Raw genomic sequence first — 12102 nt, forward strand, 5'->3', positions numbered from 1 at the left:
TTTCTCCCTGTCAACACCTAAAACTCTTTATGTTTTCCTGACTATATATGAACTAATGCCCACTATTATACATCAAGACTTTCATGGTTTCTGAAAAATTCTTATGTGTTTTTCTTAAAAGGTCTTTTTCTTCATGCAGTGGTGGTAGAAAATTTCAGTGTGTTGATAAATTAATATCTAAGCAACATCATGTGATGAGATACAAAGCAAGGGAAATTTGGCTGCATGCCCTTCCTCTTTCTGGACAATATTCCACTGAAGAGTTTAATCCTTTTATTCCAAGTTTTGTGTCTAAGTGTCAATTTCAAAGCCTACTGTATCGGAATTATAAGCAGAATGAATAATAAAAGTACATGGAAATAGGGCAGCTGAAAGTTAAGCACCATAAAATCAGAGGCAACCATAGTAACAGATTATCTATCACATGAACATTTCCCAAAATTGGAAGGCAATTATTCCTAATGAAAAAGGAAAAATTCTTAAATGTAAATGTAAACCGTAAAAACGTAAAAGGAAAAATTCTTAACGTATGGGGATGAATTAGACTGCAGTAAGCAATCTTTACAGCATACAGCCAAAGAGAAGGGCCACATGGAGGGCTGGCTCCACAGCTCCCGGAGAAAAAAACAGGTTCCAAAAAGAGCCGAGATCATAGGGAAGTCCCAGATGGGGTAGTTGCCGCATCCCGCCTCCCCCAGATGGAACCCCGGTGACCAGAAGCCTCTACAAGCATAGCTCGAGTATGCAGGAACTAGGACTTTTCCTCCAAACCTCGCGGCTGCTTATGCAGCCGCGCGACATCTCACTATACACAAAGTGATCAATGGGAAGTAAATCACCCAACGTTTTCCCTGAAAATCAGAGTTAAGTTTGGAGCACGCCACAGCCCCAGAAACACAAGGACTTAATGCAGAACCCAGCAGCTTGGAGCAGAAAAGTGAACGGACTATGCGTTAATCCAGGCCATCATGTCTGCCCGGAGTGGAAAGGGTGTTGCCCCATTCGCCCTCTCTTCTCTGGAAAGAAGGATGGCGGCCGCATGGGAGCCTTGTGGACAGCAGGTATGAGCCGGGGATGTGGGGGCGACTAAAACCTCATGGGAAGGAGGGCGTTTCGGTCCACCCTTCACGCCCTACCGAGGTCACCAGTTGCCTCCCACGAGCGGCTCTCCGGCACGGCCATGACTCCAGAGCACAGAAACCAATTTCTTAATTATCTGACTTTCAGTAGAAATACTTCCAGGGTTAATAAGTAAAATAGCAGAAATCCAAAACCAACATTTAATTCTTGAACCCAGCTGTAGAAAGCAAATCACTTCACAATGCTTTTTCAGCATGTCTGATTTGGGGGGGGGGTAAACTCTAAATAATAGTGGTGAATCTTTTATTGAAACAATGAATCTAATCAAAGCAGATAGAGTGTTAACTAGAATTCATCTGCCTCACAGGGACTGGGAGGGGTGGGGGGTGGGGTTTTATTGGGGTTCTTCATGGTAAAAAATAAGTATTGGTAAAGGGAAATGTGTTTGATATTTGCATGACTGAGACCTAAACCTGAAAGCTTTGTAACTTTTCCCACAGTGATTCAAAAAATAAATAAATTTTAAAAAAAAGACTGCAGTAAGCGATATAACTGCCTTGTAGTTCAAAATAAAATTTCCTTTTTGAATTTTTGAAGGAGTGAAATATTCTCCATATTTGATTTGGGATAAAGGTCATGTGGAATGAAGCTGTGGTGCAGGATTTTTATCCATATTGACTTCATCAGCATAAGTATCACAGTTTAACTTGATTCATGAGAATAATCTTACCCTTTCCTCTGTAGTAGCACCATAGCTGCAGTCTTTCATTTTTTTCCTTAAGAATCCTAATTCTGAATGTCATTTTGTCTATAAAGATAGAGTATTTCTAGAGAAAATGAAAGAAGAAATTGCAGAAGAAAACCACAAATTCTTAGGAGGCAAAAAGGGTGATAAAACAGGGAAATGAAAGTAATGGATTGCATAATTTAAAGAAAAAAGACCCACATACATAAAAAGTTTTTCACAAATAATTACAAGCCTTCTAGTGAAATAATGTAACTCCAACCTGAGTCTATAAGTGCCAGTGAGTATCACAAAAACTTTCACCAAATATGAGAGGCTGGTGATTCTCCACTGAGAGATAAAGAAAAGTTATACACAGAGTTGACAATGTCAACTGAATCTTTTTTGAATTTTTCCCAAGACATAATGAAATGATTTCTAGGGCATACCATATCTGCTGAGTGTTAGATATAGACCTTCTGCATTTTCCATAGAATGCAGACATGGTAGATTTAAAAGTTTGCATTTCATTAGACATAAAATTTGAAATTAAAAAGACTAAACTGCACAGTAGAATGCCGAACAGCAGTAGGCAAAGGCATGCAGCCAGATTTCCCCTGCCCTGTGTCTTCTCACCCCAAGTTGCTTGGATACCAGCATATCAACAGATTGAATTTCCACAACCATCACTGCCTGAAGAACAAGAGTTTGCAAGAAAACTACATTGAATATGCATATGAACCTTTAGAAAGCAGAGAGACTACAATAGGCAGGGTAAGTAAATACCTTAAGCAAAACTAACTTTTTTTCTCCAAATAAATATAAGTTCTTCTGTAGATTTATTTTTACTTCCTGAATTCCCCAAGTATTTTTGTTTTATTTTTAGTTTTGCTTGGTAGCCATATCTGCTACTGCTCAGGGACATCTCCTGTGCACTCTTTTCAGAGATCATCCTGACAATGCTCAGGGGTCCATATGTTATGTGGGGGCTTAAATCTTAGTTGGACACATGCAATGCAAGCACCTTACAGGCTATACTCTCTGCCCGATGCCTCCCCAAGCATTTAATCAAACTTCATCATATATAGGGCATTTGAATAGCCCAAGAAAAGCACACATGGATTTTTCACACACACACACACACACACACACACACACACACACACACACACGAATCATTAGTCATTTCTTTATGTTATTGAGGAGCAAAAAGAAGATTTCCAGTTTTGAAGAATACTTATTCTCTGCATTATGGATTCAGAAAATGGGAGAACTGATAAGAGTTGATTTGAATACAGCAAAAAGTATAGACTTCTATCACAGAGAATATTAAAGGAGTATATCTTGGTTGGAATGGTTTGTGAAATGTGTGCTGAGGGAAGGTTATATTAAATAAAATATTTATAGTTTAATCTCCAAGCATATATCATGGAAATAGGATGCATAGATGTTTTTCTAATAAATTTCTCTTCTGGAATATCTGAGCCTTAGATCTGTTAGCTCAGAACCAAAATCTTTTCAGAGGTTACAGTACCTCTGAAGTGTATGTAAATATGTGTGCCCAAGGTGTGTGTATGTAACAGTAGTCAATGGATAGAAGAGAGAGAGAGAGAGAGAGAGAGAGAGAGAGAGAAGGAATTGGTATAAAACAAGAACATCCTATATTCTTGATATTCTATATTCATGGTCTTAGACAAATAGCTTAATGAGGTTGCCATTGATGATAAGAGCAACCAGATAAGCAAAAAAAAAAAAAATGCCTGTGCTTTTGCTTTGAACATCAACAACCCCATAGATCTATTCTCCAAAATATCCATTTTTCCTTGATTATTCAATTTTTAATTACTAAATACATCTGAGATTCAATTTTTATGGAGAGGGGATCACACCTGGCAGTGCTGAGGGCTGGAGAGATCCACTCCCAACAAAGGTCAGCATTCAGTGCTCAGGAATCACCAGTGCTGGGCATGTGCTCCACCATTTGAGCTTCCCTCTGATCCCACCCACATTTTTAACCCTAAATCTCATGGTAATAAAACCTACTAATAGCATGTCTGAGTTCCAGATGACCTATTGTTGTCATCAAAAAGTATTAGACTTAGTAGTCTCTTTTATAATGCAATGCTGTCAAATTAAGGGTTTATATGTGTAAGAAAAGGAGAATAATATAAAGATACAACCACTAAAAAAAAGTCACACTTTGAGAAATAGTTCATGCTCTGGGAAAATGCATAAGATCTTATCTCCCTTTTCTAAAATTTCACACAATGTACAAAGAGAATAAAATAAAATAAAAATGCTAACAACAGGTGTGAAGAGTTGTATTATGGTTGATCTTGTTTTCTTTTCCAACTTTTAGATTTTTATAAATTTTCAAAACAAAGCCAACATTACTTTTAGAATCAAATAAGATTTAAAAAATGATCTTTAAAATTATCAGGAAATAACTACCTTGACATGTTGTGATTTTACACCCCACCTATCCCAAACACAGAGTGAAGCAGAAAGACAAAGGATCTAAATTATAATGGAAAACAGTTCGGGGCTGAGCAGTTTGGCGAGCATCAATGATGAGAACATTTGGGAAAATTGCTTATCCTTTGAAATAAGAAAAACATCCCTCTATTTATTTATCCAGTCATTGCTCACTGACTTATTTACCTAGATAATCTCCAAAGCTGGTTGAACACAATGAAATCTTACGCTGTTTTGTATCCTTGGAGACACAGGACCAAGAATGGGAGAGAAACAGAAAAAACAATGGAAGCCTCAGAATGCTCCACAGATTCCTTGCATTAGAGTCCCTCCCTCCGCTTCTAACACTTCATTACTGAAGGTACAGCTTGTTATTTGCAGACAGAGAATTTGTCTTTCTCTAAGGTCAAATTTCTTTGTTTATTTCTGTTTTTCCAACATTAAGGGAAACAATAGGTCCAACACAGACCTTTGGTGCATGGGTGAGCAGCCTTTGGGATGAGTTACACCTGTCTCATCTCAGGTGCTCTGCGGGAGAGTCCCTTCTCATGACCCAAACACTAAGGAGTAATAGAAGCACTGTCCTCCCGTTGTTCATCGATTTGCTTGAGCGGACCCAGTAACGTCTCCATTGTGAGTCTTCTGTTACTGTGTTTGGCATATCGAATATGTCACGGGTAGCTTGCCAGGCTCTGCTGTGCGGGCGAGATACTCTCGGTAGCTTGCCGGGCTCTCTGAGAGGGGCGGAGGAATCGAACCTGGCTCGGCCAGGCTGGCAGTGCACAAGGCAAACACCCTACTGCCGTGTTATTGTTTCAGCCCAAGGAGTAATAGAAAAATGCCTTTATTGACCATGACTCCTTGCTAGAAAGTTAACTTCATCTCTTTTGATCAAAATCAATTAACACCATTACCATAAATTCCACTTTATAAAAACATCAGTTCTCAGGCCAAAGTGATAATACAGCAGGTAGGGCACTTGTCTCATATGTGGCCAACCTGGGTTTGATCCCCAGAACCCCATATAGTACTCTGAACTTGAGTGCTCTGAGCACCACCAAGTATGACCCCAAACATGCACACACATACACACACACATATAACACACACACACACACACACACACACACACACACAACATATCAGTTTTCTTTCTAATCCTCAAGGAAGAGGAAGCGATAGGGTAAGAATCTAAGAAAGTTTACTTATTGCTTTTCATTTAAAAAGTTGAGATTTGACTAGGGAAAAATAAGTAGATTTTTTTCCTTGTAAGATAAAACCACAATTTTTCATATTTTATCTTTTATAATGGAAACTTCAATTGTACTTTGGAGCTTTGCTCTCAAAATTGGCTTGCAATTTTCATATTCAATTGTGCTCCAATCATTTGAAAATGCCTAATTAGAAATCCAGTCCTTTCTCAAATATATCTTTCAAAACTTATTTGGAAAGTTTAAAGTTGAAATGGTGTCTTGAATTGTAAAGTATCTGACTTTGAAAGTTTTACTCTGAATATGCTCTGATATTAAATTTAAAGTAAAACATAAAAGTTTGACTCACAGATTTCAGTTGTAGACAAATTTTCTAACAGATAAAAGTTACTTTACTTTTTAGATACAATGATATTAAGATTTTATTGCATGATTATCAACTAGCTTTGATAATTCAGTTTTGAGTTATTTATCCTGGATCGAACTTAGTTTTTCTTCATTTTTCTAGAATATCAATGCCAAGCTCTCTGTGTCTACATCAGCATATAACAAGCACTTCGCATACATTAGATATACAATGTAATTGACATCTGGGTCCTGATTACTTCTCCCTTGTGAAAGATGTTAAGTTTCTAAATGTCTCCCTGCCAATGTTCTGTCTTCCGTAAACCCATTCACCGCAGTGGACTAGAGTGAGCTTTCTCAGCTGTAAATCTGGTTATCTTAAATTCTAATTCTTTGGGTTAGATAATTCTTTGCTGTAAGGGACTAGGGGCTATTTAGTGCACTGAAGGATGATCTTTTGCACCCTTATCCTGTAACCACTGACTCACTCCACCATTTATGACAATCAGTACTTTCTCCAGATATTACCAAATGTCCCTTGAGAATTAAAATTTTTACTTTTGATAACTAATGCCTGAAATTAAGATCTTCAATAGCCCTCATTTTGTTTTTATTTATAATTTTTTTCTTTTTTTCTTTTCTTTTTTTTTTTTTTTGCTTTTTGGGTCACACCCAGTGATGCACAGGAGTTACTTCTGGCTCATGCACTCAGGAATTACTCCTGGCGGTGCTCAGGGGACCATATGGAATGCTGGGAATCGAATCTAGGTTGGCTGCATGCAAGGCAAACGCCCTACCCTCTGTGCTATTGCTTCAGCCCCTATTTTTGTTTATTTTTATTTGGGGGCCACACCTGATGTGCTCAGGGCTGACTCCTGACCCTGCATCAGGGATGACTCCTATTGGGCTCAGGGAACAGTATGTGGTGCTGGTAATCGAACCTGGGTTGACTGCATGCAAGACAAGCACCTTATCCGCTATACTATCACTCCAACACCTACCACTCATTTTCTTTTCTTTTCTTCTTCTTCTGTTTTTTTTTAAATAAATTTTATTGGATCACCATGAGATACAGTTACAAACTTGCCTAATTACATGTTTCAGTCATATGCTCGAGCATCCACCTCTCCAACAGTGCACATTTTCCACCACCATTGTTCCCAATGTCCCACCCGCCACCCCCACCCGATCCCACTCCCTGCTTTTGTAGCAGATACAATCTTTTTTACTCTCTCTCTCTCTAATTTGTGTAATTATGATTTGCAATACAGATACTAAGAAGCCATCATGTTTGGTCCTTGGTCTACTTTTAGCACACATCTCCCATTCCAGGCGATCCCTCTGACTATCATTTATTTAGTGGTTCCTTCTCCATCCCAACTGCCTTTTCCCCCAGTACATGGGACTGGCTTCCAAACCAGGGCATGATCCTCCTGGCCCTTATTTCTACTGTCCTTAGATGTTAGTCTCATACTATGCTACTTTATATTCTACAAGTGAGCGATCACTCATTTTAAAGTTATTTTTTAACCCTCTACTAAAGACTGCCATCATTTACCCATGCTTGACTCTATAGCTTTTTTTCCAATCAGACTCTTAAGTCTTCAATGAAGTTAAACTACGTACATATCATTCCAAATAAGTCCAGGCATTGGGTACCATAAAAGAATATTTGTACCACTTTCCTTCACTAATCAAATTTCCTCCCCTCTGAAGTGGTTCTTAAATTTTAGTGTGCTTGTATCAGAACCACCTGAAGGACTTGTAAAACCCAGAATATCAGGCCTTACCACCCAGAGTTTCTGTACGTTTGTTTGCAAAGACCTGCTAGTTTTTGTCTTAAACAAGTTCATACATGATGCTGATACCTCTGGGATCTCCTTCAGCCCAATATTTTGACCTTTTCATGTGGAGATTTTTACTCATTCATTTGATCATCACATAGGCCAGTGGGGGTGAGGAGAAAGAGAGGAGAGAAGCATCTTACTTCCACATCAGTCAACTTTGAATAGATCACATTTAGTCCCACAGAATTCTACCAACTTGTTAAAATCACCTGCTCTGCTCTGCTCTGCTCTGCTCTGCTCTGCCAGGACCTAAATCAAGGGCAGAAACGCTACTTATATAGCATCATGAGGATTTACAACTCCAGGCCCCAGTGGGAGGCCCTGCAGACTCGCTATATTCACACCCTTCAGCACCAGCAGCAGCTGGGTGAGTATAATTACCTGACCTGAACCAATCACCTCAGAAGGAATTCCAATTCAGCCACTGGATGTCAAGTGCCAGATAAATGATTCAAGCAGAATGGCCTCTACCATTGTGCTATCTCATCAACGTGGGTAGCAGGTCAGGTTCAGAATTGACCATCCCTCCGAGAGGGGTTAGGATACTTGCCTTGAATGCAGCTCTTTCCAGTTCACTCCCCAACATCGCATATGGTCTCTCAACCACCACAAGGGGTCACTGAAGAATGAAGAATAGTCCCTGCATACCCATTTTAGGTCACATCAGCAGTGCTCTGACTCTGCACTTAAGAATTACTCCTGGTGGGGTACGGAGGATCACATGGAATTCAGAGGATTGAACCTGGGTCAACCGTGTGCAAGAAAAATATCTTACCTGCTGTTCTATCCCCCGTTTTAAAAATACATGTTATTTCTAACAATAGAAGCAAAATGTTCTCTGCAAATAAAGAGAGTCTGGAGAAATCAGGGTATGAGCAAAGTACCTGGAGAAGGAAAATAAAGAAAAACGTGAGAGGAAGTCGATGTCCCATCATGACAATGCAAACTAGCCTGGTAGTTCAAGGAAGGTGGAGGTGGAAGATCTGGTCATGGGTATAATGTGGGGTGTGTGTGTGTGTGTGTGTGTGTGTGTGTGTGTGTGTGTGTGTGTATGTGTGTGTGTGTGTAGGTAAATATGTCTCTAGCAATTTAACATTGGGGTCACATGCCCACTTTCTGTTGTTTTGAGAACTCCTACACAGTGCTCAGAGAATTCAGGGGCCACTCCAAGTAAATGCTGCCAACCAGTTCAGTGCTAGAACCTGGGAACATAGCATTGCTGGGATTTGGAGGGGACCAGGATCCACAAAGGCCACCAAGGCCACACCCTGTGGTTCTGAGTTTCCTTCTTCGAAATATGCACTCCCGCTTCCTGGGCCAGGTCCCCGGGCCCACACTTTCTCTTTAAGAATCTGATAAAAACTGCTGCTGCGGCTCATCCCAGAAAAGTACAAGAGTAATGGACAAAGAAATAAATAAAAATGGAAATAAAAGCGTCAGAATGTGGTTTATTATAAAATGTTAACAGCACTCTGAGATTTACAGGAACCTGGCCCAGTTGAAATAGCAGTGGGCTTAGGCAGATGATTGAGACTCAAGTCAAAGCTCATCCCCATGCTGGTTGTGCAAACTCGGAAGCTTGGTTTACTCAGAGCAATAATAGATATATTTTTTGAGCATTTATCACAGTTCAGACATCCTGCTAGGAACCCTACATCTATAATCTCATTTTCTCCCTACTGAACAGTTGTGGGAGACTACAGGTGATATAACTTGATTGAGACCATACAGAGAGTAAATGTCAGGGCCATTACCTCCGAAGATCATACATTTTCACCCTATTGCTCAGCTGTTTTTCTCTTTCTGCCAACTTTGTAAAATATTGCAAGCCACTGATGAAATAATGGTTGCAAAAGCCTTCATAGATTATCAGTAACAGCGTATGTAAAAGTATCATTGTTATAATTGTTGTAAAATCATTTTTCTTCTACAATTTTTTTTTCAGTTCCTTGTGCTACATATTTCTCCTAACTGATATAAGTTTTGTTTTTGTTTGAGGGTAAGGTTATTTTTCAGGTGGGAGCTGGGTGCAGGGAACCGCATTGGTACATATACCTTACATTGTTGTGACCATAGTTTTGCAAAAAAGAAGGTCTAATTGCAAATTCTTTAACCAAAAGAGAAATAATTATCTTTTATTAGGGCTTCCTGTTACCAGAAACTATGTTAAGCATTTATCATGTACTACATGGTAGGTGTTTTTATAGCTTATATTTTAGGAAAGAAAAAAATTAAGATTGGTGAAGTTAATGACTTGATTAGGGTTTACAATTGGTATGTCAAAGCCAGGCCTCACTGATCTTTATCATCATTATGTGAAGTGTTGCAGAAACACAGTCTAGTAACTTTGTTTTTAGAGTTAAATCTCATATAGGCCAATGAAAATAGAAACAGAGATATCCAATGTCTGGTGCACGTTAAATCTGTGTAGGTCATATAAGTGCAGATTCTAGGTCTTTAACTTTAAATTTCTGATTCAAATGATATATGGAGTAGAGTCAGACATATGCATGTTAGAAAGACATTGTTTATTGTGACCTCAGGTGAATAATTCTAGATATATGAGATACATGACACACACTTTTTTAAAAAAAAGTAAAAAATGGGCAGAATTTGTTTCTGGCTTGAAAAAAATGTTGATATTGAGATAACAAATTCTTACACAGAGTTCCCATTTAAGACCTTGCCAATTAATTTCTCGGAGTGATAGCACAGTGGTAGGGCGTTTGCCTTGCACGAAGCCAATATGGCCAACTCGAGTTCGATTCTTCCGCCCCTCTTGGAGAGCCCAGTAAGGGCAAGCTACCTAGAGTATCTCACCCGCATGGCAGAGCCTGGCAAGCTACCCGTGACGTATTCAATATGCCAAACACAGTAAAACAAGTCTCATGAAGGAGACGTTACTGGGCCCGCTCAAGCAAATCGATGAACAATGGGAGGACTGTGACCGTGACCGTTATCCAGTGATAATCACTGTCACTGCCCTCCCATTGTTCATCGATTTGCTTGAGCGGGCCCAGTAACATTGTGAGACTTGTTACTGTGTTTGGCATATCCAATACGTCATGGGTAGCTTGCCAGGCTCTCCGAGAGGGGCGGAGGAATCGAACTCGGGTTGGCCATGTTGGCTGCATGCAAGGCGAACGCCCTACCTGCTGTGCTATCGCTCCAGCCCTCCAATGATAATTTGTCCATTAATTTATTGAATAAGAAATACAAAAGAAGAAACATCTTCTTTGATGACATAAAAAAATAGACAACGGAGATTGTGCTAAACATAATTGTTTCTATTCTACCAAGTAGAAGATATGTGAAGAGTTGCTATGTCACTGTTTATTTGTTTTAAAAGATTGTTCACTTTAGAGTTTCTCTCATTTCTTTTCCTAGGTTATATTACTCAACGGGAAGCCTTGGCTTGTGCAGCTGTGCTTAGAGATTCAACTGAGAGAGCATCAGCCAAGGTAGTGCCTCAAAGAATATTCCCACGAAAGGCTTCAGCCATAACAAGAATCTATCCATCAACACAATCTGCATCTATGGCTCGATACAGGGCTCAAAGTGCCAGGCTCTGATGCCTCTGGAATTTGCATAAGCACTAACCAGGCTAGTTTGCTTACACATCCTCTGAAAGCATCTAGTGAGTGCATCTAGTGCATATTTGTTAAATGAAAATGAATAATATAAAACCCACAGCTAAAAGTTGTCTTTCCCTGTTCACATAAATTTTACCAACCAAAATAAACGGAAAGATTTAACAGTCAAGCAGCCAAGAGAAATCCTATCACTCCACATATGACTTTTGGACTAGAATGACTTTTGAAGATTTTGAAATATGTTTCCTTCTAATTAGTATGTCCCAGAGAATTCCCAAGAACAGTGAAAGGGAATAGGTCATTCAGAGGGTACCAGATCTTCTGTTATGGGCTAACCATTTCCTCGAAGTCCCCAATCATGCATGTTGAAAGTATGCAAACCATCCCGGGGATAACACTGAGCATGCATGGTTTTCACAACCATATCATCTCAGCAGCAAACAGATTGTACATTTCATGCCCTTCACATCCTCCTCACTAAGCAATAAATTTTAAATTGGCCTAAACTCTTCTGGTTCTTGCCTAATTTGATCTCTTTGCATCATTTTGAAACTTGGTCTTATCAATCGACCACAAATTAATTCTTTACACACAGCTATAAATGACCTTGACCCAGGTCATAAATTCTTGCACACATCCCCTGGCAGCTGGAGAGACACCTTTAAGTGGAACAAAAAGGTAGCTCCAAAGAAATGACCTTAATTCTAATCGTTCTGCAGCCTTAAATGGTCTTAAGTACAAAAGACTATGCAAATAAAAAAAATTGAGATAACTATGATCAGATCACCATATAAATGGTATCATATTATTGTAATTGTATTTAAATT

At 39.2% G+C, this 12102-nt stretch overlaps 1 protein-coding gene across 1 annotated transcript; it reads left to right on the forward strand.

Annotated features, from left to right (window-relative positions):
• Positions 1 to 2499: 2499 nt before the first annotated feature.
• Positions 2500 to 11254, forward strand: FAM216B (family with sequence similarity 216 member B). The gene is made up of 4 exons (XM_056108999.1): positions 2500 to 2578; positions 4534 to 4640; positions 7929 to 8049; positions 11070 to 11254. The coding sequence occupies exons 2-4, from the start codon at positions 4542 to 4544 to the stop codon at positions 11252 to 11254; spliced, it is 405 nt and encodes a 134-aa protein (XP_055964974.1). The 5' UTR covers positions 2500 to 2578; positions 4534 to 4541.
• The last annotated feature ends 848 nt before the right edge of the window (positions 11255 to 12102 follow it).

This window comes from Sorex fumeus, unplaced genomic scaffold (assembly GCF_029834395.1).
Source record: "Sorex fumeus unplaced genomic scaffold, SorFum_2.1 ptg000008l, whole genome shotgun sequence".
NCBI classification, from domain to species: Eukaryota; Metazoa; Chordata; class Mammalia; order Eulipotyphla; family Soricidae; genus Sorex; species Sorex fumeus.